Genomic DNA, 27,579 nt, shown 5'->3' with positions numbered 1-27,579 from the left:
GCTCACCGTTCTCATGATCATTTTGACCCCACGGGATGAGATCTTGCGTGGAGCCCCCAGATCGAAGGAGATTATCAGTGGTCTTGTATGTCTTCCATTTTCTGATGATTGCTCCCACAGTTGTTTTTTTCACACCAAGCTGCTTGCCTATTGTAGATTCACTCGTCCCAGTCTGGTGCAGGTCTACAATACTTTTCCTGGTGTCCTTCGAAAGCTCTTTGGTCTTGGCCATGGCAGAGTTTGGAGCCTGACTGTTTGAGGCTGTGGACAGGTGTCTTTTATACAGATGATGAGTTCAAACAGGTGCCATTCATACAGGTAACGAGTGGGGGACAGAAAAGCTTCTTACAGAAGACGTTACAGGTCTGTGAGAGCCAGAGATTTTCCTTGTTTGAGGTGACCAAATACTTATTTTCCACCCTAATTTACGAATAAATTCTTTACAAATCCTACCATGTGGATTCATGGATTTTTTTTTTTCACATTCTGTCTCTCACAGTTGAAGTGTACCTCTGGTGCAAATTACTGACCTCTGTCATCATTTTAAGTGGGGGAACTTGCACAATCGGTGGCTGACTAAATACTTTTTTGCCCCACTGTAACTAACTAGCAGGGTTGCCAACTCCCAGTAAAAAAATAGGGGACCACCCCCCCACCCTCCGCCTCATGATGCTTAATCGACGTAATCGACTTTAATGTATTGCCAGGGTAAAACAAATGCACAGAAACCAGTTATTTTTCTACAGTAATTAAATAGATTCAATATCTTTCTGCAACAGAATTGCAGACTGCACACATGGTACTATAGCTTATTAGGGCATATATTAGACTTAATATTTACTATATACAATAATGAATTTTTATATACATCAGATGACCACTTTGGTTGTAAGATTCGGTTGTATTTATTAAAACCTAGACATTTTAAATGAGAATAAGAAAGAAAAGTATACGGCTGTGGCTCCAGCAAACATCAGCTGATACTAGAAAGTAATATCAAATAAATTATAACAACAGCTTATCAAGCTTAAACGTGTTGCTGTTGTTTAGCGCGACATCCGCTGGTTTCGTCTTTCTGGCGCAAAGTGGGGGATAAACAAACGAGACGGGACTTAGGACAGCAAAGCCGATCAGCTGATCATTGATGAGTTTCATGATTGAAGTAGCAACAGGAGATGGAGGGGGAGAGAATGAGAGAAGAAGAGGCAGCTATGCAGCGTAAAGACACAGAATAACTCCAGTTTTGTGTCTTTTTTAAATTTTTTGCTGAAGTTCGGGACAAATGACGTTCCTTTACACCTAAATACGGAACTTTAAAATAATAACCCCTGACTCTGCTCTGTGTGTGTGTGTGTGTGTGTGTGTGTGTGTGTGTGTGTGTGTGTGTGTGTGTGTGTGTGTGTGTGTGTGCGCGCGCGCGCGCGCGTGTGTGTGTTGGAAAGGTTAAAGGTTGAGGGGTTTTCTCTCTCTAATTTGTCCCCTTACTGTAACATCAGTCAGTATTATCTTTGCCACACACACACAACGTATCTACATGTTTTCTCTACATTTCCACAAAACGAAGAATAAAACACCACAGAGCAGTTTCCTCTTATGAATACTACAGAAGCTCAGTGTGACGATATTAACGATATTTTGCGTTGTTTATGAGTAATTTTATCCATATTAATCTTGAGGACTTTGCACAGTCTCTAAACGCTACAATATAACAACGATTCTAATTGGCGAAGACACCCCGTCAATCAAAAACGGTGTCCATTCACGTACGGAATTGCATGACGGGGTGGCTCTTTTCGGTCCGTACAGAATTCTGTAAAACTGTTGATAGTTTCTCGGCTAAAGCTGTTAAAGAAGAATCATGCAGTTGACTAGCCGTGTCAAGTGGTGCTTTTGACAGGTACGTATCTTTAACCCCGCTGGTATATATCAATAGAACATTTTTGAATCAGTTATCACGCGCAAACGCCCAGGAAGCTTATAACAAGTAGGCACTCGGACGATATTGATTGGAACAGCGGTAAGTACGTAGTTATCGGTGTTTTTACGTGCAACCGCAGCTTTTCGGTGACCTTTGACACCCAGGCTGAGCTCAAAGATATAAAGTTAAGTGAAAGATGGTGTTGGCGAGTACAGGCCAGTCTGTGAATGAGCACTTCGGAAACCGGGGGAGGGGAGGGAATAGATGAGATATGAATTTTCTCCCACCTCGAGGAAAACGAAAGTGATTTCTGTTATATTGAGTGACTGAAAAAGTGTGTGTTTTCCCCAGATTGAACCCATAACGGTGTTATTATGGTGGGTTGAAGCAGTTTAATGTGTCGCCTTCGCCGACAGTAGCATTCATCATCTGGTTAAGTCCTGCGTTTCTGTACCACAATAAAGTTCTAGAGAATAACAAGGTCGACATCCGGTTTGTGTTATGAAATAAAAGCTTTCAATTGACGGTAGTGTTTTATATTTTTATAACATAAAATTGCTGTTCGCAAGACAAGGGGAGGATAGTATTTAAATTAATATTTTAGAGAAAGATGGATGTTGTTAAGTCCTAGGGCAAAATGGAAAGTTTTTGTTTATTAATGGGTCACAAGTAAAACTGAAGAAGTTAATAATTCCTATGACAAGAAAGTATTTGGCAATATATACTCTCTCTCTCTCTCTCTCTGTGTGTGTGTGTGTTAGTGTGTGTGTGTGTGTATAAATTAAAAGCTAATTAGTGGGGCCTTGTGCTCACTTGTGGGGCTTGTTACTCCCTAATGCGCTGTTAAATGTCATTTACATACATTTTCCCCAATCAAGCTAATGTTGTTGCAGAATTGTTGCAGTGTAAAAAAAAATGACTGAGAACAGTGTATTTTATATTCATACGTCATGTCTGTGGCAGATTCATCTTCATCACTCATACAGCCTTTCCATAATTAATTCAAAGTAATTATTTTATATGAACTATTACAATATTATCCCAGACTTCTGGCAGATTCTTCCAGAAAATTTTTTACAACCCTGGTCCTTGATCTGTGCGCATCCTGTCCAGGGCTTACCCTATGGCAGGTGGGACGCTCTCCAAGCCCCCACCCTGAATCGGACAAGCAGAAGAGCATGGATCACACGTCAAAGATAATATAAATAAATACCTGTACCTGGAGTGAAGATTGATATATTTTTGCTGAAATATGTGAAGTTTTATTTTAATGGTAAATAACACCACTTCCTGTTTCTGTTGGTGTTCTTTGAATCGACTTGACCTCGCTTGCTTTCGTACAGCCAGTGCAGAACTGTTATGATGTGTCAATAAGTTAAAAAGGTGGACGGCGCCAGTGATGAGAGCCCCCTTCGGTACTTGAGCAGGATACCGGAGGTATGTTCAGACGTTTAGGGAGTGGTCATGACAGAGAACGTGTGGTTCTATGTTTTTTACGTGAAAAAGCAGTCGCTGTTTTGTCAGCCTCTCAGTCACTCACACCGAAAATTGTTCTAATCGCTGTTTGGACATGATGTCCGCCTGCTGGCTTGTCCTTTTCATGTTTTTCCCTCGTCCACATCTCATTGCTTACCATTGTTAGAAAGCATACAGTGTTGTCACGGTTAGGGTGCTGCCAGATATTTCCTCAGTTCTGTTTCAAATCGCCGTATAAAATAAATGGCAACTGTTTCACGGTGAGGTGGTATGCCCCCGCCGCCTCCTCCTATCCGCATCAAATACATGGCCACAGACCTGCGTTGTATGTAAAGGAACAGTTGAAACAGCACAAATACGTGAAATCCAGTTTGTGTCGGTGTCTTTGGTAACAGCTGCTCGATACCTTTTTACAGTATTGGAAACTATTGCACATTAAAAGCGTACCTCGTCCAGTTAGCACAGCTAGCAAGCTAACTAGCTACTTTTATTCCTAGTAACAGTGTGAGGAAATAGAACTACTGCTGTGCAAAACACTGACCACAGATGCATGTGCCCGGTCAAAAAATTCCCACTTTAATTAACCAGAGAGATTGTTTTCCTTCTTGGTGTGGGAGGCATTTTCGGCGACATTGTCAGGGAGTTTGACAGGAGTGAAATATCCCCACTACTGTACCGTACTTGGGTTTTTTCCTCCTCTAAACCAAAGCAAGATGGACTCGCATTTTGCTTGTCTGTCTTGTCAAGGCTTACGTCGACATTTTGCACGCAGATTTTAAAACAAATGTGTGCTTAGTGGTAGAAGCGTGTTAAATGGACGAACGGGTCGTTTATTCACGCAGCTCGCATATTTTGTGGCGTTACTGTTCACGAGGCTCGACACAGTACATCGGTACCCTCAACACAGATAGTCCGATCGGGCATCTGCCGATTTACCTGAGACCACTGCGTAGCAAAATAGTCACTGCAACTGTGCCTCCTTAATTCGGGGCAGTTAGATGAAATGAACCCGGTGGTCAAAGGGTTTTGGCCTACATGTCTTGTTCTGGCTACAAGGGCGAATTCATTGAAATGAGACAATGCCTCTCGATATTTTCACGCCGGTGGGGTCTCGTGCTATGCAATGTTTACTCACTAATGCGCTGTTAAAGTTGTTTTGCATACATTTTTTGCACTCAATCAAGCTCATGGTGTTGCGGAATCATTGCAGAGATGGAAGTGTAAAAGATCACTGAGCGGTGTCTTGTGTTTTATAGGTCATCGTCATTGCATGACAAAGGCTGTGACAGATTCATCTTCATCACTCATACAGCATTTCTATAATTTTCTTCAGTAAGTATTCCTGTTTTCCACACAACATTCATAAAAGCAACTGCTGTCATCTAGTCTAACTGTGGTTCACAGTCATTATATCATTCATTCATTGAATGGTAATTAAATTTGTCCTATGTTTGATACACATCCAGAAGTGCAAACATGTGGAAAAATTAAACATCAGCAAGTGAAAATAAACAGAAAGGATACATTTACAATGTTCAGTAATTTGCCTGGTTTGTGTGTAAAACATTAAAATGTAGTAAGAGAACTACAGCTGAACACAGGGGTGCCATTTTATTAAAACGATGATTTCGCTTGGTAGCTCTTCATAATAGTCTACAACTAAGAGTGCACTTCCCCTTGAATGAAATAGAACTTCCGAATTGGAATTTGTACCAGAGATTATGATGTCATTATATTTATTTACAAATACCAGCAGTGCACTAGAATAAGAAGGTGACATTGAAATTGTTACATGAAAAAAATAATTAGACTGTCATTTTTAATTTTTTAAGAGAAATTGGTCCCAAGGAGGTACAGTACATATAAAAAGTGTACACATTCCTGTTTAAATGTAACCTATAACCTGCTCAGTTGAATTGAAAAACAAATCTGTTTAAATGTTTTTTTAAATGTTTAAAAATGGTTACATAACTTTGCACACCCTTAAACTGATACGTTGTATTCACATCAATCAGTCTTATTGGTAAGAGTCTATCAGCATGGCAAATCTCGAGTTGGCAATATTTGCCCACTCTTCCTTGCAAATATGCTCCAAATCTTTGGGATTGTGAGGTCATCTCTTATGTCTTTAGGTTGCCCCACATACTCTGGGTACTGGTGGACCATTTCAAAACTTTACTTTTTTCTGGTGAAATCATTGTTTTGTTGTTTTTGCATTCGTGGGATCCTTGAGTTTTGTTGTCTTTAAAGTTGAAAGTCTTCTTCATTGTCATCTTCCTAGCAGACATCAAAAACTTTGGATCCAAAAGCGACTGGTGTTTGTAACTGTACATAATTGACTAAAGCTGCATTTCCAACTGAAGAAAAGCAACCCCAAACCATGACCCTGCCACCATGTGTATGGTGGTCTTTTGGTTATGGATAGTATTGTCAGAGCTAAGCGTACAACCAGTTCAACCATGGTCTTATCATACTATTACACATTTTACTATATGCTTTTGGGAAACTTTGAGTATTTTTTTGCAAATTGTAGCCTGGCTTAGATGTTTTGTTTTGGTTGTTTGTTTGTTTTTGTTTTTGTTTTTTTAGAAAAGGCTACCATCTTGCAAACCTACCCCATAGTCCAGACATATGGAGAATACAGGAAATTTCTGTCACATGTAGTACACAACTAGCACTTCCCAGTACTGTAGCTGCAACTCCTTCAGTGTTGTTGTAGTTCTTTTAGCAGCCTCTATGATGAGTTTTCGTCTTGTTGTTTCATCAGTTTTGGGGACGCCCAGTTCTTTGCAATATTACTGTTTTTCCATATTTTTTCCACTTTTAACTTTGACTGTCTTCACTGTGTTCCATGATACAGTGGGGCAAAAAAGTATTTAGTCAGCCACCGATTGTGCAAGTTCCCCCACCTAAAATGATGACAGAGGTCAGTAATTTGCACCAGAGGTACACTTCAACTGTGAGAGACAGAATGTGGAAAAAAACAAATCCATGAATCCACATGGTAGGATTTGTAAAGAATTTATTCGTAAATCAGGGTGGAAAATAAGTATTTGGCCAATAACAAAAATACAACTCAATACTTTGTAACATAACCTTTGTTGGCAATAACAGAGGTCAAACGTTTACTATAAGTCTTTACCAGGTTTGCACACACAGTAGCTGGTATTTTGGCCCATTCCTCCATGCAGATCTTCTCGAGAGCAGTGATGTTTTGGGGCTGTCGCCGAGCAACACGGACTTTCAACTCCCGCCACAGATTTTCTATGGGGTTGAGGTCTGGAGACTGGCTAGGCCACTCCAGGACTTTCAAATGCTTCTTACGGAGCCACTCCTTTGTTGCCCGGGCGGTGTGTTTTGGATCATTGTCATGTTGGAAGACCCAGCCTCATTTCATCTTCAAAGTTCTCACTGATGGAAGGAGGTTTTGGCTCACAATACATGGCCCCATTCATTCTGTCCTTAACACGGATCAGTCGTCCTGTCCCCTTGGCAGAAAAACAGCCCCATAGCATGATGTTTCCACCCCCATGCTTCAGAGTAGGTATGGTGTTCTTGGGATGCAACTCAGTATTCTTCTTCCTCCAAACACGACGAGTTGAGTTTATACCAAAAAGTTCTACTTTGGTTTCATCTGACCACATGACATTCTCCCAATCCTCTGCTGTATCATCCATGTGCTCTCTGGCAAACTTCAGACGGGCCTGGACATGCACTGGCTTCAGCAGCGGAACACGTCTGGCACTGCGGGATTTGATTCCCTGCCGTTGTAGTGTGTTACTGATGGTGACCTTTGTTACTTTGGTCCCAGCTCTCTGCAGGTCATTCACCAGGTCCCCCCGTGTGGTTCTGGGATCTTTGCTCACCGTTCTCATGATCATTTTGACCCCACGGGATGAGATCTTGCGTGGAGCCCCAGATCGAGTGAGATTATCAGTGGTCTTGTATGTCTTCCATTTTCTGATGATTGCTCCCACAGTTGATTTTTTTCACACCAAGCTGCTTGCCTATTGTAGATTCACTCTTCCCAGTCTGGTGCAGGTCTACAATACTTTTCCTGGTGTCCTTTGAAAGCTCTTTGGTCTTGGCCATGGCGGAGTTTGGAGTCTGACTATTTGAGGCTGTGGACAGGTGTCTTTTATACAGATGATGAGTTCAAACAGGTGCCATTCATACAGGTAACGAGTGGGGGACAGAAAAGCTTCTTACAGAAGACGTTACAGGTCTGTGAGAGTCAGAGATTTTCCTTGTTTGAGGTGACCAAATACTTATTTTCCACCCTAATTTACGAATAAATTCTTTACAAATCCTACCATGTGAATTCATGGATTTTTTTTTCACATTCTGTCTCTCATAGTTGAAGTGTACCTCTGGTGCAAATTACTGACTTCTGTCATCATTTTAAGTGGGGGAACTTGCACAATTGGTGGCTGAGTAAATACTTTTTTGCCCCACTGTATATGCAATGTTGTGGATTTTCTTTTGGCATTTTAGCCTTTTTTGGATAGAGACGGTGTAGAAAGACAGGAAAGCAGGGAAGACATGCAACAAAGGGGTGCAGGTTGGTCTCAGGCCACTACTTTCTGGCCAGGTGCCACCTGGATGTCTGCTCACCCACTGAGCTAAACTGGCACCATGAACATTTTTCTGTAGGGCTGTGCAATATGACCAAAATCTCATATCCCGATGTAAGAATTCTATCGTCCTGATAACGATATAAATCACAAAAATGTAACATTTTCTGTAAATTCTGTGAATTTCGGGCAGCTCGACTTGCGGGAAGTGCTTCCAGCTGCGCGTCATGTAGCTGGAGTCGAGTGTTTTAACAGATGCATGAAACTATACATTTTTAGACATAAGTTGTAACGGCCGCCATTTTCTTTGTGAGTATTTATTACACGGCGTGCTGCGGGGAAAAGCCTGTTCTACCGTTTGAGTCTAAGGTTTATTTTTTAGCACCTGGCGGCTCTTTTTTTTGCTTCTCATCCGTGAATAATCTGCTCTTTCACGTGATTCAGTTTATTTTGAAAAGTCTCAACAGGATCTTGAGCTTTATTGTGAAAAGTTTATGTGGAATATAAACAAGCGGACACGCGATGGTGTTACCGTCGTTGTTGCTAACCAAAACGCATAAAAACAGGCGCTTGTCGTCCCTAGTGTGGTTATATTAAATATAAGAGAAAGAGAGAACTTTAAGAAATTAATATAGCCACTACAGTGACCATCAAAACGATGACAAAATATTGCCGTAAACAGTTTATTTTGCGACACCATGAAACAAACGATAGTGTAAAATGAAACGATAGACGTTTTTATATTGTCATCCAATATATATCGTTATATCGAACAGCCCTATTTTTCTGTATCGTTCACATTACTGATACCTTCAAGGTCTCTTTGATGCTTTGTGAATTCCCCGTGAACCATGGCCTTTTCCTGTATCAAACAACTGAGTAAATGTCAGAAAAAAATCTTACTAGAACAGCTGAACTTTATTTGTGGTGAATCAGGCTGTCTTTACTTGATGGCATGTGTTTACGCAAGAAGACTGATTGCTGTGGTTAAATCAAAAGGTGCTTCAACAAAGTGTTGTTTTAAGGATACGCACACTTTTGCAACCAGCTCATTGTATGTTTTTCATTTTATATTTTTTCCCTAAAAGATGTGTTTGTTTTTTCCAGTTGAAATGTACAGGTTATAGGTCATATTAAATATGGGAAAAGTTTTAAAATTATTTATTAGGGTCTCTATTATTATATCACGTGGTACTGCACCAAAACTAGAAGGTTTACAAATGAAAATACATTTGTAAAATCCATTCTTTTTCATTTCTCTTGTTCCTTATAGTTTAGGTGGGTGTCTTGTAGATAAACTACACTCAACAAAAATATAAACGCAACACCTTTGTTACTGCTCCCATTCCCCATGGGATGGACGTAGAGACCTAAAATTCATTCCAGATACACAATATAACCATCCCTCCCAAACAGTGGTCACAAATCAGTCCAAATGTGTGGTAGTGGGCACATCTGCTATATTGAGATAATCCATCCCACCTCACAGGTGTGCCACATCAGGATGCTGATCTGACATCATGAGTAGTGCACAGGTGTACCTCAGACTGCCCACAACAAAAGGCCACCCTGGAATGTGTAGTTTTTTGCGCTATTGGGGGTCTGGGGACCCAGAACCAGTCAGTATCTGGTGTGACCACCATTTGCCTCATGCAGTGCAACACATCGTCGCATGGAGTCTATCAGATTGTCAATTGTGGCCTGTGGAATGTTGGTCCACTCCACTTCAATGGCTGTGCGAGGTTGTTGGATATTCGTGGGAACTGGTACACGCTGTCGTATACGCCGGTCAAGCACATCCCGAACATGCTCAATGGGTGACATGTCCGGTGAGTATGCTGGCCATGCAAGAACTGGGACATTCTCAGCTGCCATCTGCCCTGAACAATGTGAACCATGATTCATCCGTGAAGCGCACACCTCTCCAACGTGCCAGACGCCATCGAATATGAGCATTTGCCCACACAAGTCTGTTACGGCGACGAGCTGGAGTCAGGTCAAGACCCCGATGAGGACGACGGGCATGCAGTTGAGCGTCCCTGAGACGGTTTCTGACAGTTTGTGCAGAAATTGTTTGGTTGTGCAAACCAATTGTTCCAGCAGCTGTCTGGGTGGCTGGTCTCAGACGATCTTGGAGGTGAACCTGCTGGATGTGGAGGTCCTGGGCTGGTGTGGTTACACGAGGTCTGCGGTTGTGAGGCCGGTTGGATGTGCTGCCATATTCTCTGAAACGCCTGTGGAGACGGCTTATGGTTGAGAAATGAACATTCAATGCACGGGCGACAGATCTGGTTGACATTCCTGCTGTCAGCATGCCAATTGCACGCTCCCTCATTGCTTGTGGCATCTGTGGCATTTTGCTGTGAGACAAAACTGCACATTCCAGGGTGGCCTTTTGTTGTGGGCAGTCTGAGGTACACCTGTGCACTACTCATGATGTCAGATCAGCATCCTGATGTGGCACACCTGTGAGGTGGGATGGATTATCTCAATATAGCAGATGTGCCCACTACCACACATTTGGACTGATTTGTGACCGCTGTTTGGGAGGGATGGTTATATTGTGTATCTGGAATGAATTTTAGGTCTCTACGTCCATCCCATGGGGAATGGGAGCAGTAACAAAGGTGTTGCGTTTATATTTTTGTTGAGTGTATATGTGCTTTTTCTTTCCTCATTTTTCTTAAATTTTACTACTTTTTATCTGGTTCAACAGACCATTTACACTAAATGAAAAAACGTCTATCCTGCCACTACCCATGCTACGACTGTTTGATTCTTCTTTAGGCAGTAGACCCCAGTATAAACAGTCCACTCCAGGAACCTAAATATGTGAACATTAAATAAATATTACAGCTGTCCAGAACATCAGCCATACAGCGAACCCTTAATTTTAATTGAACAACAAGAAAAAGAAATGTGCTGTGGGGTCTCTATTATGACCTTATGAAGACCCAGATTCATAATACGGAAATCTTTAATAATATATGTAACATGCTGGACATATCACAGTGCTAAACTCACTATCAGTCCCCTTTATCATTGGACTCTCAGTGTTCAGCCGTCATTCCTGCTCTTGGCATCTAAATACTTGGATAACAGTAAAGGTTTGATTTTTACAGTATTTCTTAGATGAAAGAAACAAGACTAGATGAGCTCAGACATGTGTGACTCATCTCACTGATACAAATATATAGTTTTATTATTACTTTTATTACTTGCAAGAAAGGTAATGTGTTTGTCAGGAAGCTTAGCGCTTACCATTATCATTCATAAAAATAAATTTACAGAAGAAGACAACATTATGGGATAGTGGATCAGCCTCAAGTACTGGAGAGACTGATGGAAAAACAGGAGCAGCAAAGGTTAGGCCTGAACCCCCCTTAGTTAGGTCATTGACAAGACTGGTTACGGGTACCAACTATGGAATGGAGCAATTATCAGGCACCTTCTTTACATGGATGACATCAAGCTGTATGCCGAGAGTGAATGAAACATCGATACACTGATCCAAACCACCAGGATCTACAGCAACGACACTGACATTGGAATACCATTCGAAATGGAGAAGTTTAGTTGGATGGTAACAAAGAGAGGAAAAGTAGTCAGAACTGAGGGGGTTGCAGAAAGGGAAGATTATAGAAATTCAAGTCAGCTACAAGTACCTTGTAGTCCCACAGGCAAATGGACGTTATGGAGAGGCTGCTAGCCACAACCACTAAATAGACTGAAAGACAACACAGAGGCAGTAATAGTGGCAGCACAGGAACAGCTTCTAAGAACAAGATACATACAGTGGGGCAAAAAAGTATTTAGTCAGCCACCGATTGTGCAAGTTCCCCCACTTAAAATGATGACAGAGGTCAGTAATTTGCACCAGAGGTACACTTCAACTGTGAGAGACAGAATGTGAAAAAAAAATCCATGAATTCACATGGTAGGATTTGTAAAGAATTTATTCGTAAATTAGGGTGGAAAATAAGTATTTGGTCACCTCAAACAAGGAAAATCTCTGGCTCTCACAGACCTGTAACATCTTCTGTAAGAAGCTTTTCTGTCCCCCACTCGTTACCTGTATGAATGGCACCTGTTTGAACTCATCATCTGTATAAAAGACACCTGTCCACAGCCTCAAACAGTCAGACTCCAAACTCCGCCATGGCCAAGTCCAAAGAGCTTTCGAAGGACACCAGGAAAAGCATTGTAGACCTGCACCAGACTGGGAAGAGTGAATCTACAATAGGCAAGCAGCTTGGTGTGAAAAAATCAGCTGTGGGAACAATCATCAGAAAATGGAAGACATACAAGACCACTGATAATCTCCCTCGATCTGGGGCTCCACGCAAGATCTCATCCCGTGGGGTCAAAATGATCATGAGAACGGTGAGCAAAGATCCCAGAACCACACGGGGGGACCTGGTGAATGACCTGCAGAGAGCTGGGACCAAAGTAACAAAGGTCACCATCAGTAACACACTACAACGGCAGGGAATCAAATCCCGCAGTGCCAGACGTGTTCCGCTGCTGAAGCCAGTGCATGTCCAGGCCCGTCTGAAGTTTGCCAGAGAGCACATGGATGATACAGCAGAGGATTGGGAGAATGTCATGTGGTCAGATGAAACCAAAGTAGAACTTTTTGGTATAAACTCAACTCGTCGTGTTTGGAGGAAGAAGAATACTGAGTTGCATCCCAAGAACACCATACCTACTCTGAAGCATGGGGGTGGAAACATCATGCTATGGGGCTGTTTTTCTGCCAAGGGGACAGGACGACTGATCCGTGTTAAGGACAGAATGAATGGGGCCATGTATCGTGAGATTTTGAGCCAAAACCTCCTTCCATCAGTGAGAACTTTGAAGATGAAACGAGGCTGGGTCTTCCAACATGACAATGATCCAAAACACACCGCCCGGGCAACAAAGGAGTGGCTCCGTAAGAAGCATTTGAAAGTCCTGGAGTGGCCTAGCCAGTCTCCAGACCTCAACCCCATAGAAAATCTGTGGCGGGAGTTGAAAGTCCGTGTTGCTCAGCGACAGCCCCAAAACATCACTGCTCTCGAGAAGATCTGCATGGAGGAATGGGCCAGAATACCAGCTACTGTGTGTGCAAACCTGGTAAAGACCTATAGTAAACGTTTGACCTCTGTTATTGCCAACAAAGGTTATGTTACAAAGTATTGAGTTGTATTTTTGTTATTGGCCAAATACTTATTTTCCACCCTGATTTACGAATAAATTCTTTACAAATCCTACCATGTGGATTCATGGATTTTTTTTTCACATTCTGTCTCTCACAGTTGAAGTGTACCTCTGGTGCAAATTACTGACCTCTGTGATCATTTTAAGTGGGAGAACTTGCACAATCGGTGGCTGACTAAATACTTTTTTGCCCCACTGTAGATGTTGCTACACCAGACCTCAGATAGTAGGGTTCAAGATGCTAGCAGAGAGGGCATACATGGAATGCCATAACCAATTAGGTGGCATAGTATACAGAAACATCTGTGCCAGTTAGCTAAGGAACACAAGAAGCTTCAAAAAGCCAATGGCTAAAAGAGGAGTTAAGAGATGTGTAGGATGAAGGCAACAGCGGGGACTAGTGGTAATTTGAGCGCTTGGGACAGGGACACCTTAAACTGGGCGAGTAGCTCCAGTTTATGGTAAATGGACTGGTTCTTATGTAGCGCTTTTCTACTCTGTCCGAGCACTCAAAGCGCTTTATACAGCTAATTCATTCACCCAATCACGCCCATTCACACAAGCACTTCTAAGTATCTTACATTGATACACATTCACACTCCGATGGATGCATCGGAGAGCAACATGGGGTTAGTATCTTGCCCAAGGATATTTGGCATGCAGACTGGAGCAGCCTGGGATCGAACCACTGACTTCCAGAGTTGGAAGAAGGATTCCAAAATAGCAGTTCTCTTCTCCTTGCAATGTGTCTAGCGCAACAGTGAGTGGCTTCAACACAATACAATACTCCTTTAGGAACAGATACTCCCGATCAGTGAAGCATTTGATTCCAAACTGAGTACAGACAGTATTTAAGTCAGCAAGGGGAATGTCAGTGATCCTGGACAGGGCGTCATGAAATGAATTCCATTGTGTTGAAACGGGAACTATGAGTTTTTTCTTGAAAAAATTATCTACTAACTCTGAAGCAACAAAAGAATGGTTTGCTTTTGTCCACATTGCAGAACACTTTGAAGTTGCACTTCTGTAGATGAATTTTGCCTCATTTGCTTGAAGCCATTTCTCAACATCATGAAAAATTAACTTCAGTGTGTGTGATGCACACCTTAAGTGTGGAGGGAGAGAAAACTGTCCTTCAGATTCTGTGGAGAGGGACTGCTCAACATCAGTAAATGTCACCTCTTCATCTTCTTCGGATTCTTCATCAGAGTCTGATTTTTGGAGCATTCTAAAAGCTTTGATAAAATTGGACCCGTTGTCGGTCACGGTGGCTGTCACTTTAGAGTTCAGTCCATAAGCCGAATGTACTTGCTCGATTTCATTGCCGATTACATCATATGTATGTCTACCTCTAACTCTTTTACATGCTAGCGCTGCATGTCCTCGTACAAAAGTAAAAGGATCAATCCAATATGCCGTCATTCCGAGAAAACTTTTGTTATGACTGGTCCAAATGTCAGCAGTCGTGGAAATATATTCCAAACTCTCGAATGTCCCTTTAAGCTCCATTTCCACATCAGCATAACACTTATCTAAGTAAGTAGAAAACGTTCACGTCGTGTCAGGTGCTTCAGTAGATTACTCGTGCTATTGACAGCGGCCGATAGTTTTTTCTCCCCAGGACATAGCTTACATATTACTTTAATGTTCTTGTCTGCTTGTTTCAGAAAAGTGAAGTGACGGGAATATTTCCATTTCATAAAGCAGCCACTCGCTTCAGCCAAGTCCGACATCTTCCACTTCAGGATACAACTATGCAGTGAACTGGCGTGAAATGACGTGCACCTGCACTACATCAATGTTATAGCGGCAGAGTTTACTTTTACCTTTAGATGATAAAATAATGAAATTAAATAATGATATTCAGCGAGTTCAATTATTTTACAATTTAACACAAGTACATTGTAAGTAACTGTAATTAAAAAACGAACAATAATCAGTTACTCTGCTTTTTCAGTGGAAAAGTAATTTAATTACAGTACCAAACACTGGCTGAGGCACATACACATAGGTTGACAACATTCTGCATAGTCATTCACTACAGACCTCCAAACTTCATATGACCTTCAGCTCAAGAACAGTGAATAGAGATCTTCATGAAATGGTTTTCTATGGCTTAGCAGCTTAACATCCCCAAGCACAGTGCAAAGCATTGGATGCAGCAGTGTATAGCATAGCCAAAAAACAAAGAAATAAGAAAGGGGGCAAATACTATTTCTTGGCACTGCATGCCCAGGGACACCAGCTTTAAGTAAACCTTTGTCCTACTTGTTCACAGTATCTTATTACTATAACACTCCAGTAAAATCTATTTTGTCAGCAAGTATCACAGATTCCATGCTTGATGCTTTCACTGTGTGTTTTGTACAAACTTATAGTGCCCATTCTGATGTGTTTTTTCTTTTCTTTTGCTTTAGGTGCAGTAGTACGATGAAGGGTGGAGGAAGGAGCAAGGAGCCACCTGTTGCAGGGGAGGTCACTGGCAAACGCCCCAAGCGCAAATGCCTACAGTGGCACCCACTTCTCTCCAAAAAGGCTCTTGATTTCTCTGAGGAGGAGGAGGAAGAAGATGAAGAGGAGCTGGTGAAGGTTAGTGGGTTTCCACTACAGGTTGTTCCTGTAATAACTTCTGCCCAACTGAATAACTAATATTTCAGATTATTACAAATAAATCAGACAGAAACTATGGTGCAACATTGAATCAAAGGAATTTATTAAATTTTTATTAGCAGGCAGGGCTGTTCAACCAGACACAGCATTCACAGTGTGAAGTCACAACAGAGGAAGTGGAGGAGGACACAAACGAACAGCGGGCACGCCGGCCAATGAATGCCTTTCTGCTCTTTTGCAAACGCCACCGCTCCCTGGTGCGGCAAGAACACCCTCGCTTGGACAATCGCGGGGCCACCAAAATCCTGGCTGACTGGTGGGCTGTCCTGGAACCCAAAGAGAAACAGAAATACACTGACATGGCCAAGGAGGTGAGGCTACTTTATGACTCTGAAGTTCATGATATTTCCATGTTTTGTTCAGCAGGGTCAAAGTGGTGCACTTCTGAATGAATTCTAAAACTTCAATGCAATTTCCTCTGATTTAAAAGTACAATAATGAAAACTAATTTCTGAATTTTAAGACTCATTCCTGTGGTACTCTATCCTAGGCCAGTAGTACTTAAAGAAGTGCTTGTAAAAAATAAAGGTGTTTTTTTTTTTTTTTTACCCATCCTTTTTGCTTGTCAGTTTATAATGTGAAATAGAAATACTTTGTTAAAGTATAAAAATGAAATGATCAATTAAATAAAAATTAAATTGCTTATAGGGTTTGCTTATAACCAAATTCATTCTGTATGTTCTTCCAGTACAAGGATGCCTTTATGAAGGCAAACCCAGGCTACAAGTGGTGTCCCACCACCAGCAAACCAGTTAAGAGCACTTCCTGTCAGCCAGTCAGCAATCCCCGCAAAAAAGTTTGGTCCTTTTCTTGCAACTCATCCAAGGACTCCACTGCCAAAAAAGTGCCCAAAACGGAAAGTATGCCACAGTTGAACTTTGCCATGGCAGGTGTGTATTATTAAATATTATTTATTATAGTGTAGCATAATAAAATATTGGCCTGTTTTGTAAATTAACGCTATTCCTCACTAGATCCTACAAAGATGGGGGGCCTGAGCATGTTGCTGCTAGCTGGGGAACATGCCCTCACAAACCGAGAGGTAGGTCACTTGATAAGCCACAGATACTGTTAGGTCCATAACTTGTTGGACAGCGACATACTTTTTGCAGTTTTGCCTCTGTCCACCACCACAGTGGATTTTAAATCAAACAATCAATGTAAGTGCTTTTCAATTCAAGAAATTGTTCGAGTGTTTGGCCTTAACTCTTCAGAAAACAGACAGTTTATAATTAGTCCCCCATTTTCAGAGACTTGAAATTACTTGGGCAAACTAGCATAATTTTAAATATAAGGATTGTTTTTAATCCTTTGTAGTCAACGAAGCCCAGAATCCATGGATATCACCAAATGCTGTATTTCAACCCTTGAGATGCCCTTCCAGGCCTTTACTACAGTCGTCTACATTTCCTGCTTGCTTGTGGTTCTTTCTGCCTTCAGCACGTGGAAAAACATGCTCTAATCTAATTACTTGACTGACTTGGAGATTGAAAAATATTCAATTTTTTTCCTTAAGAAACCCTTGGGTTACTTTTGTAGTATGCTTTGGGTCATTATTCATTTGCCTTGTAAAGCACTGTCCAATCCGTTTTTGGAAGACAGCAGAGAGTTGCCCTAAGGAATTCATCCTGCTTCATCTTTCAGCAATCACATAATCAAGAAGTACTAGTGACGTGATTTTACAGCAGGGGTGGGGAGCTCCAGGCCTCAAGGACCGGTGTCCTGTAGGTTTTAGATGTCACCCTGGATCAACATGCCTGAATCAAACGATTAGTTCATTACCAGGCCTCTGGAGAACTTCAAGACATGTTGAGGAGGTAATTTAGCCATTTAAATCAACTGTGTTGGATCAAGGACACGTCTAAAACCTGCAGGACACCGGCCCTTACGGCCTGGAGTCCCCCCACCCATGTTTTACAGCCATACATGCACGTACCATAACTATTGCCACCACCATATTTGACAAATGATTTGGTATGTTGTGGTTTGGATCATGAGCTGGTTCTCTTTCTCTGTAGCCTTCCTGTTCTTGGCAATAACCAGTGGTTTGCCCCACTGTATTTATAATCATCACGGCGTCTCTTGGTTGTAGATTTTGACAATGATCACTCATTAAATGTTCTTGATTTGGCTAGATGTTATGAAGCTTTTTGGGGGTTTTTTTGTTTTGCTTTTGTTTCTGTTTTTTTTTTTTAACCAAGGAAAGAATTCTGCAATCATCCACTTTGTTTTCCGTAGTCTTTCAGACCTTGTTGTGTTGCTGACAGTGCATTCATTCTTTTTAAGTATGTACCAGATTGTTGATTTTGGATACTCCTTAAGCTTTTTCACTCTCTTTTTCACTGTCTATTTTGCTTCTTCAAGCTAGTGATGGCCTCCTTCACTTGCACTGACATATATTTGCGGTTCATATTTAAAAGTAGGGTAAAAAGCTCTAGAATATAAATTTAGCAGCCTAAATGAGCTTCAAATATTATATCTGCTTCATTTGTCATAAAATAACAAGGGAACAGCCCTCACTTGGCTATGAAACTGCTTGCCAGACAGTTGTCCAATTATTTCCAAGCTTCTGAGAATGTGGGCCTATTAAAAAATGACTAGAATTTGTAAACGGTTAATGCAAACTTTTTTAAAAGTTTAAAACTGAATTAGAACTGGAAATCTGCACTTCATCACATTTTCATTGTTTGGTTTAAATTTCACTGTGTGGTGTACAGCAAAACAACAAATAATGTCTTTCTCCAACAAATTATTGCCTTAATGCTGTGCTCCATTTACCAAAAGTCAAATGTCATAGCTGGCAGTGATGTCACTTCCAAGTTAAATGCGTTCCATTAGGAAAAGCAATAAAAGAGGATATCTTTGCTTTAAGCAAGGCAGAGACATTCATTTATCATTAGCAATAAAGCCCAAAGCCAGCCCAAAAACACTGCTTCAGCATTTTCATGGATAGGGTTGTCACAAATACACAACAGTAGTCATACAGATTTAAAAACGTTTCAGTTTTACGACTGATAATGTGAAGTGAGTGATGATGGGGGTTTTTCTTCCTTTCTTCCTTTTCTTTAAGTCAAATTTGAATTGAGGGGGCTTTGCACTCCGAAATGGAAGCTGAGATTTCTGACTTCCCACTTGAAATGTGAAGCAGTATAATTTTAGGTGCACTGTGATAATGCACAAGTTCTCCAGTAGAGGGCCTTCAATACTAATATTTTTTTCATTACCCCAAAGCCATAAAAGGCTGATGAGGTGTTGTTGTCACCCAGCATTGACACCTGGGATGTTGATACAAGTCGAGTACGAGGAATGGTATGATTTTCAAATTGTTACCATGTACCATGTATATCCGATTGAAAATCATACCATTCCTTGTTGTATTGACAACCTAGGTGTCCATGCTGCGTGTGTGTGTGTGTATATTTGAAAGCACCTGACCCAGTCAGTGAAGGAAACCATTTACTGAATTTAATTTAAATATCTAGTTAATATTATTTGCTTTGCTGATTTATATTATTAATAGAAAAGGAAGTCAACAAATAGTAATGTACATACTAATATAGATTAAGTTGCATGTGGCGAATAAACTTTGTACTTGAACTTGAACTAAGTTGCATAGCAGTTTATACATTAGTCAAAAAATAAAACTTACTTTACCAACTCGGGTACTGGCATATTAGTGTTGCTCACATATAATTGCATCATTGATTAGTTTTAAATTTATCTGATTAAAACGACAACTGTCTTGGGTTTGAGTTTTCGAAAAGTCATTTAATGCTGATGTGTTATTTAGTTTTATGTGTTTTTTACCCTCTTTATTTGATGCACAGATGTTTTCTGGGACAATACCAAACAGAGTGCCTGACATTTCTGAAAACAGGGTCCAGTCAGCCCTTTCACCAGTGGCTGAGGTAGGCTGAAATTTTAGTTCATGAAAGAGGTACCTATCATCATAACTAAGTCATTAGATGTGGGAGGAGTTACTCCAAAACACAAGAAAGTGCTCTGCATGGCCTAGAACTCAAAACCAGCCAGCAATACCACTGATTAATCACACAACTGAAAAATTTTAGGTCATCATTTTTCCAGAGATTACGATAATGTGAAAAAAATGAAAACATGTAGCACTTTTATTTTGCAGTGCTTCTTGTGTCATGGCAGGAGTCCTGACAGTGTTGCCACATGTCAATTCATCAAACGCATTTGGCTTTTTGAGAAATTGCCCCCAGTATTTACATAATTAATTACTTGTGATTAATTCCAAAAAACAAATGTATGTTTTTTTTATTGCCCTAGACTCAGTCTGGACACAGATTACATGCTTTGGTCTCATGCTTATGCTTGAAAACCCTTCAATGTAGTTGAATTAACCTCCAAAGACCCGAACTCTTTCATGGCATGCCTTTTTAATTTCTCTTTGCTATTTGGGCTTTATACTGTTGATAGAACACTATAAAGTCACAATTGAATAATGATGTGCAAAACTCTTTATTTGGTGTCTGAACACAGCTGAATTTTTCCTGAGTATAAAAACAAAATGAGAAACAACAATTGTGCCCCTTTGAGCAATATGGCTCATTTGAAAGCAATTTGAAAGAGCAAAATGTAGTATTGTGGTCTAGACAACCCAAAATGTGATGTGCCCATATGTGGGTGCCAGGCCCTACGACATTAAAACAATTCTGCAAAGAAGAGTAAACCAAACTGGTGATAACTGAGCATTCTCACCAGCAATGCTTGTTATTTCGAATGCTCTAGGTTTACTGTCAACACAGTTGTATTTGTTATTCGTAGTTGTTGTTGCTGAATATTAATGGTATCAGCAGAAAGCTGAACTATGTGATCACACTTGTTACTGTGTGTTCACAGTCATCGCTGTCTGCAGCACCTGAAGGAAAGTTATGCAGACAGTCTGCTCTCTTCCAGCTTGCTGAGGTAAGAATTTTCATAGTATAATTGAGCAACCAAACTGGACTTCGTTTGAAAACTGAAATACAGATGCAGCCAATTTTAATTGCCGTTCCCAGCTGACTGACAGAAAACTCTCAGTCAGTTCCTATCCAGTTATCAATTGCTAGGAATCTCTCCTTCTCCTGTGATGTTTCTGCTTCTGAATAGGAACACCTCTATTATTCATTTGCTGTGTTACCAAGAGGTGGCAGTTTCTTCACAAAAACCTTGACTTGTAAAGCTTTAAACTGTCTTGATAGCTTTCATGCTAAAATATTTCGACCTACACTTATTAAAAATTACATTTTACTAATATAAAATAGATGACTTGAATTTTTTAAGACATTAAGATTTATTAAGAGTAAACGATGCACTGCAAAACAACAAAACCATTCGCAGTAAATATCCTTCCATCCATTTCAATCTAATCAATAATTAGATAACATTTAATAGAAAGTTAAATAAAGAAAAAATATTTTTGCACACAAATATCCTTGTGCTATAGATTCAAAAGCAAATGTAGTTTGTGTTTTTGACTGGTAGAATTTAATTTTTCATTTATTGTTTCCTATGTTGTATCTGTTCAGATTTCTTTTTGAACAGGTACAACAGGAAGTGTGATCTACATATCCATCTACATCCATTTTCATATTATTTCCCTGTGTGTGTGTGTGTGTGTGTGTGTGTGTGTGTGTGTGTGTGTGTGTGTGTGTGTGTGTGTGTGTGTGTGTGTGTGTGTATTAGGGGTGGGCTATGAGGTGCCGTAAGGGACATTATTACTGAAACGCTCTCACACACACAATTGAAACGCTCTCACACACACTACTGAAATTTTAGCTCTCACACACACTACTGAAACGCTCTCACACACACTACTGAAATTTTAGCTCTCACCCACACTACTGAAATTTTAGCTCTCACACACACTACTGAAACGCTCTCACACACACTACTGAAACGCTCTCACACACACTACTGAAATTTTAGCTCTCACACACACTACTGAAATTTTAGCTCTCACACACACTACTGAAACGCTCTCACACACACTACTGAAATTTTAGCTCTCACACACACAACTGAAACGCTCTCACACACACAACTGAAACGCTCTCACACACACTACTGAAACGCTCTCACACACACTACTGAAATTTTAGCTCTCACACACACAACTGAAACGCTCTCACACACACTACTGAAACGCTCTCACACACACTACTGAAACGCTCTCACACACACTACTGAAATTTTAGCTCTCACACACACAACTGAAACGCTCTCACACACACTACTGAAACGCTCTCACACACACTACTGAAACGCTCTCACACACACTACTGAAACGCTCTCACACACACTACTGAAATTTTAGCTCTCACACACACAACTGAAACGCTCTCACACACACAACTGAAACGCTCTCACACACACAACTGAAACGCTCTCACACACACTACTGAAACGCTCTCACACACACTACTGAAATTTTAGCTCTCACACACACTACTGAAACGCTCTCACACACACTACTGAAACGCTCTCACACACACTACTGAAACGCTCTCACACACACTACTGAAACGCTCTCACACACACTACTGAAATTTTAGCTCTCACACACACAACTGAAACGCTCTCACACACACTACTGAAACGCTCTCACACACACAACTGAAACGCTCTCACACACACTACTGAAATTTTAGCTCTCACACACACTACTGAAACGCTCTCACACACACTACTGAAAAACCAAGGCATTTCAGTTGAACAGGAAGGCATTTCAGTTAAACAGGAAGTTGTTTCAGTTGAACAGGAAGGCATTTCAGTTAAACAGGAAGGTGTTTCAGTTGAACAGGAAGGCGTTTCAGTTGAACAGGAAGGTGTTTCAGTTGAACAGGAAGGCATTTCAGTTAAACAGGAAGGTGTTTCAGTTGAACAGGAAGGCATTTCAGTTAAACAGGAAGGCATTTCAGTTGAACAGGAAGGCATTTCAGTTAAACAGGAAGGTGTTTCAGTTGAACAGGAAGGCATTTCAGTTAAACAGGAAGGTGTTTCAGTTGAACAGGAAGGCGTTTCAGTTGAACAGGAAGGCGTTTCAGTTGAACAGGAAGGCATTTCAGTTAAACAGGAAGTTAATTCTTGACAAGGAAACTGAAGGAAAAAGTGTTAGATTTCAAACAAACCACTACACAGATGTCTACTCAGCAACCTGTTAGTTAGGGGTGGGTTTTTATAATCGATTTATTGATTAAAATCGATTCTGGCTTGGATAACGTGAAATCGATTCATTAAAATCCTGAATCGATTTTTTAATATAAATTTATTTTACCCGAAATGCCAGAATCTCTGGTGAAACCTCACAAAATTTCAACAACCACCAAACAGCTAAGACAGTAAATGAGAGCAGGTACACGGCTTCTGCACAAAGACGTAAACACACAGCGCGGACCCGCGGATCAGAATCAGTGAGATGTCGCCTTTCTCACCCGACAGCACGGACACGGTCGGGGCTGAAAGCCGACAGCTCGCTGACTCTGATCTGTCGGCATGTCCGCGCTTTGTTTTCACGCCGTTTTTGCGCCAATTCTAAAGCTGTTAGTTTGATCTCTCTCCAAACAATATTGACTGAACCAGCAGCAAAAGAAGATCCAAACTGCGCTTCACATAAACATCGTCATGAATTCCCTCACTGTTTTGCTTCCACCACGATAAAATCGCACGTCATGCACAGCCCTCTCTCTCTCTTTCTCTCTCTCTGTACTTCAAGAACAGTTTCCCGTCTAAAAATCTGTTTTCTGTATTATTCGCTTGCTTGTTATGCACAAGTCTACTGTTCTTTACAGCGCAGTCGGCCGCTGTTTTTTTTTTTTTTTCATTTTACATACTTCCGAAAAGAAAACCTAATTTCTGCCGTTCAATACTGAATAAATTTAAACTTTTTAAAATTATGCAAAATGCAAAACGTTAGCCGTGTCTCTAATAAAACCGCTGTAACGTCAGAGGTAACGTTCATATGTTGATTAATGGTTTTCTTCCGTTTTTGATGTACTGCAGAATATGTTTTATAAAATCCCAGGCCAGGAAAACCACCTTCATGTTTTTATGTGCTTTATCTTCAGCTACTTTGACACAAAGGCATCTGCTGTGATGCTCACACCTTTGATAAAGTCTTGCGTGTGTCAGCTTCCTTTTTTTAAATACAAAAATATGTAAATGTACTGATCTGAATTATAATATTTCTGACTGTCAAAATTCCCCATAATCAAATCGAATTGAATTGAATCGAATCGTGGAACAAATCGATTCTGGACCTTAGTGAGACAGCTGCATTACTTAACAATATATTAGCCTCAGCATAAGTCAAAATTTAGAATAGCGGGAGACGTGCATTATCCTGGTTATTTTTTTGGCATATGTGCTTTTTGTCTTTTTTTTAGCAAAGAAAAATATCTTAAAATCATCAATAAAACCAGGGAGAGAAGGCTTAGCGTTCCTCCATTTAGCACAATGGATATGATATTTACTCAAAAGTATTGTTAAGATATTCATTGTGTGTACTCATGTTGTACAGTGTTTAACTGCATTATGGTTACTGTGGTTTAACAGAGACAGTATTTTAGTTGCCACCACAAGGAGGCACTGTTTCATTGTAAGAGCACGGATGCCCCTAAGATGCCCCTAAGATCACGCCCCTAAGAAAAAAAAAAAGTATACCACAACGAAAATGGCACCCATGAGAAAAGTTTTGCCGCATGTTGATGAGGAATAAAGTTCCCAAAAATATTAAGGACATTTTTGCCTCCGTCGTCATTTTCCTTCGAGTTGATCGCTGTCGATGCTGCAATACTCAACAAGTATGATGATGTTAATAATGTCTGAGACATCCAATGCTAGATGATCCATATAAAAAAAATTATGATGTAATTCAAACAGTGGCACATCATTAATATTTAGGGAAATCCAATTTTTTAAGTTGCACCAAATACATTGTGTGATAGGGCATAGGAAAAAAAAAAAGATGTTCTAGGGTTTCATTTTCATCAGTACAAAAAGAACACTGATCCACCTCAAAGCCAAATCTCTTTTTTTAGAAATTCTGCCACAGTATTAGTTTTGTTTAAAGTGTGTTTCTTTAACTTTAGGTAGAATAGGCTATTTCATAAATTTTTAGTATGCTTTATCCAGTGTATATGAAATAACTAAATTAGAACCATGCCATGTAACCATTCTGTTGTAACTATGAAATATTTTGTCTTTGAAGAAACTACTAACAAATTTCTTATTGCATTTTTATCAAACAGCTGACATTGCCCTAGCAATAAATTTGGGAGCACTGATGAGAAATTATTGTATATCATAAAAATTTTAATCAAATGAAGCAGAGGCAGTGGGACCAGTTCACAAAATTTGTTATATTCTCTTTGAGAACAGTTTAGACAATATTTTTCTGAAAAGTCTGTGTAACTTAGAATGACACCGTTATCATCCAACAAATCTGTTATGAATATAATATTTTTGTTCAAACCAGTCACTCTTGAAAATTGATTTTTGATTAAGTGTTATTACCCTATTATTCCATAAGGTTGAATTATGGGGAGAAGTTGTGGGTAAATCTCATTTTCCCAAAAATGCAACGTCTGTTTTGGAAAGTTTGATATCTTTATGGGGATTTTATTTGCCGCAAAATCACATTTCAAAATAAAGTCTAATCCTGTATACTATTTTATTAAACAAGAATCATGGGATGTGGAGCTAAGTAGAGTCTGGCTGTGACAGACAAGATTTTAACCATTTAATTCTAAGGGTGCCAACCATAAATTCCAATTCTGGAGTTTTGATACCACCTTTATTGTATCCCTTCACAAGCTGAGATCTTTCTATGTAATGGGTTTTATTCCTCCACAAAAATTCGAACACATTTCTATTTATGGTTTTCATGGTATTTATCGTTTTTTTTATTTTTTATATTGTTTACGTGGCGCAAAAAAGGTTGGGGACTGCTGTACTAGCAGGTTGCTGAGTAGAAATCCTTGTAGTGTTTTGAAATATACCACTTTTTCCATCAGTTTCCTTGTCAGGAAACAACTTCCTGTTCAGCAGAAATGCCTCTGGTTTCAGTGGTGTGTGTGAGAGCGTTTCAGTAGTGTGTGTGAGAGCGTTTCAGTTGTGTGTGTGAGAGCGTTTCAGTAGTGTGCGTGAGAGCGTTTCAGTAGTGTGTGTGAGAGCGTTTCAGTTGTGTGTGTGAGAGTGTTTCAGTTGTGTGTGTGAGAGTGTTTCAGTTGTGTGTGTGAGAGCTAAAATTTCAGTTGTGTGTGTGAGAGCGTTTCAGTAGTGTGTGTGAGAGCGTTTCAGTTGTGTGTGTGAGAGCTAAAATTTCAGTAGTGTGTGTGAGAGCGTTTCAGTAGTGTGTGTGAGAGCGTTTCAGTAGTGTGTGTGAGAGCGTTTCAGTTGTGTGTGTGAGAGCGTTTCAGTTGTGTGTGTGAGAGCGTTTCAGTAATAATGTCCCTTACGGCACCTCATAGTGGGCGATATAAACGATATACGATAGAAACTATATAAATTTGGCCAACGATAGAGATTTTGACTATATCGCTCTATCGCGATAGCGCATGTTGATGATGTCATCAAGCTGCGCCTGTTTTGGTCGAAAGCATCACAGCGGCTAAAACCATTATCATCTGCAAATTATGCCGGGCGACAGTCATAGCAAAGAGATGAAGCACTTTTGAAATATGGGGAAAGCCAAAAACTGCGCTTCCTACACTTCCGTAACATTGATTCATTAATGTTGATTTCTCTTGCAGCTGTTCTACTCCCATGTTGTTGCAGTATATTAATGACTAACCTTGTATTGTGGATGAATAATCTCAGTTGTTCTCCTGACTGAAGTTTGCCCCGTGTATAGCATCCTGCTATGCGATTGCATTTGTCCCTAACCACCAGAATCCCTCACGTTAACTTTTATCGAGTGAAAAAAAAGTTGGCGTTCATCCTCCAGCTTCACTGTGCTAATGTTATGCTAACATAGCTGTGTGGTTAGCAATCACGTAGCACAACATTATATACCAGGTAGTCCAACTTCAGTAACCCTGCAAATGTCACTGCTGTTTAGTTGTCTGTCAGTCAGAACATGGTATGAAATGTTTAGGTGTAAACTAGCGAGCTAACTTCCTGTTAACTTCTAACTCCATTAAATTTAATAAATTCTGTTTTCATGGATGCATGGATGTAAAACTTAATTGTTACACCCGATAAAGCAGCAATGCTGATGATTTTATTAAAGATTAAAGAATTTAGACCGTTTTTAACTCTTAGTGTTCGCTTGACTTTGGGACCTGAAGTGGACAGAATTTTGGACCCAGATTACTCCGAGAAGCTCCTCACTACGGCAGCCATAATGCTGTGACAATCCATCAAGCAGTGCAGCTTACCAAAGTTGTACTAAAACATTTTTTAACAGATTTCTGCACTCCCAAATTGGTTCGAGGTCAGTAAGCACAACCAGAATTCATACATAAGGCACAATCTCAATTTTTGAGAAAATTAAAGGATTTTAAGTGTGCTTTATAGTGTGGAAAATACGTTATACATAAGAAAAGGATATATCGTGATATATATCGTTACCGCACATTCTTCAAATTATATCGCGATATGAATTTTAGGCCCTATTGTGGGGCAACACACACACACACACACACACACACACACACACACACACACACACATACACACATACATATATATTTCCCCACTTGACCCTGTGGGCAGTCAATCCTTCAAGCTCGGGTC

At 40.3% G+C, this 27,579-nt stretch overlaps 1 protein-coding gene across 6 annotated transcripts in view; it reads left to right on the top strand.

The window, feature by feature from the left end:
• Positions 1–1,760: 1,760 nt before the first annotated feature.
• Positions 1,761–27,579, top strand: part of bbx (BBX high mobility group box domain containing) — a 46,872-nt gene continuing 21,053 nt past the window's right edge. For 2 of the 6 annotated variants that reach the window (XM_080867442.1, XM_080867439.1), the window contains exons 1-8: positions 3,226–3,355; positions 4,651–4,726; positions 15,585–15,756; positions 15,897–16,148; positions 16,526–16,727; positions 16,812–16,879; positions 19,665–19,745; positions 20,704–20,769. In XM_080867442.1, the coding sequence (XP_080723568.1) occupies positions 4,665–4,726; positions 15,585–15,756; positions 15,897–16,148; positions 16,526–16,727; positions 16,812–16,879; positions 19,665–19,745; positions 20,704–20,769 (903 nt within the window). In that variant the 5' untranslated portion in view covers positions 3,226–3,355; positions 4,651–4,664. Of the gene's footprint in view, positions 1,898–3,225; positions 3,356–4,650; positions 4,727–15,584; positions 15,757–15,896; positions 16,149–16,525; positions 16,728–16,811; positions 16,880–19,664; positions 19,746–20,703; positions 20,770–27,579 lie in introns of those variants that run through there. The other 4 variants (XM_080867440.1, XM_080867441.1, XM_080867443.1 and 1 more) reach the window with 4 other exon arrangements.

This window comes from Rhamphochromis sp. 'chilingali', assembly GCF_963969265.1.
Source record: "Rhamphochromis sp. 'chilingali' genome assembly, chromosome: 19".
In the NCBI taxonomy this organism is placed as follows: domain Eukaryota; kingdom Metazoa; phylum Chordata; class Actinopteri; order Cichliformes; family Cichlidae; genus Rhamphochromis; species Rhamphochromis sp. 'chilingali'.
The sequence above is the reverse complement of the archived record's forward strand: the minus strand, read 5'-3'. Positions and strand labels throughout refer to the sequence as shown.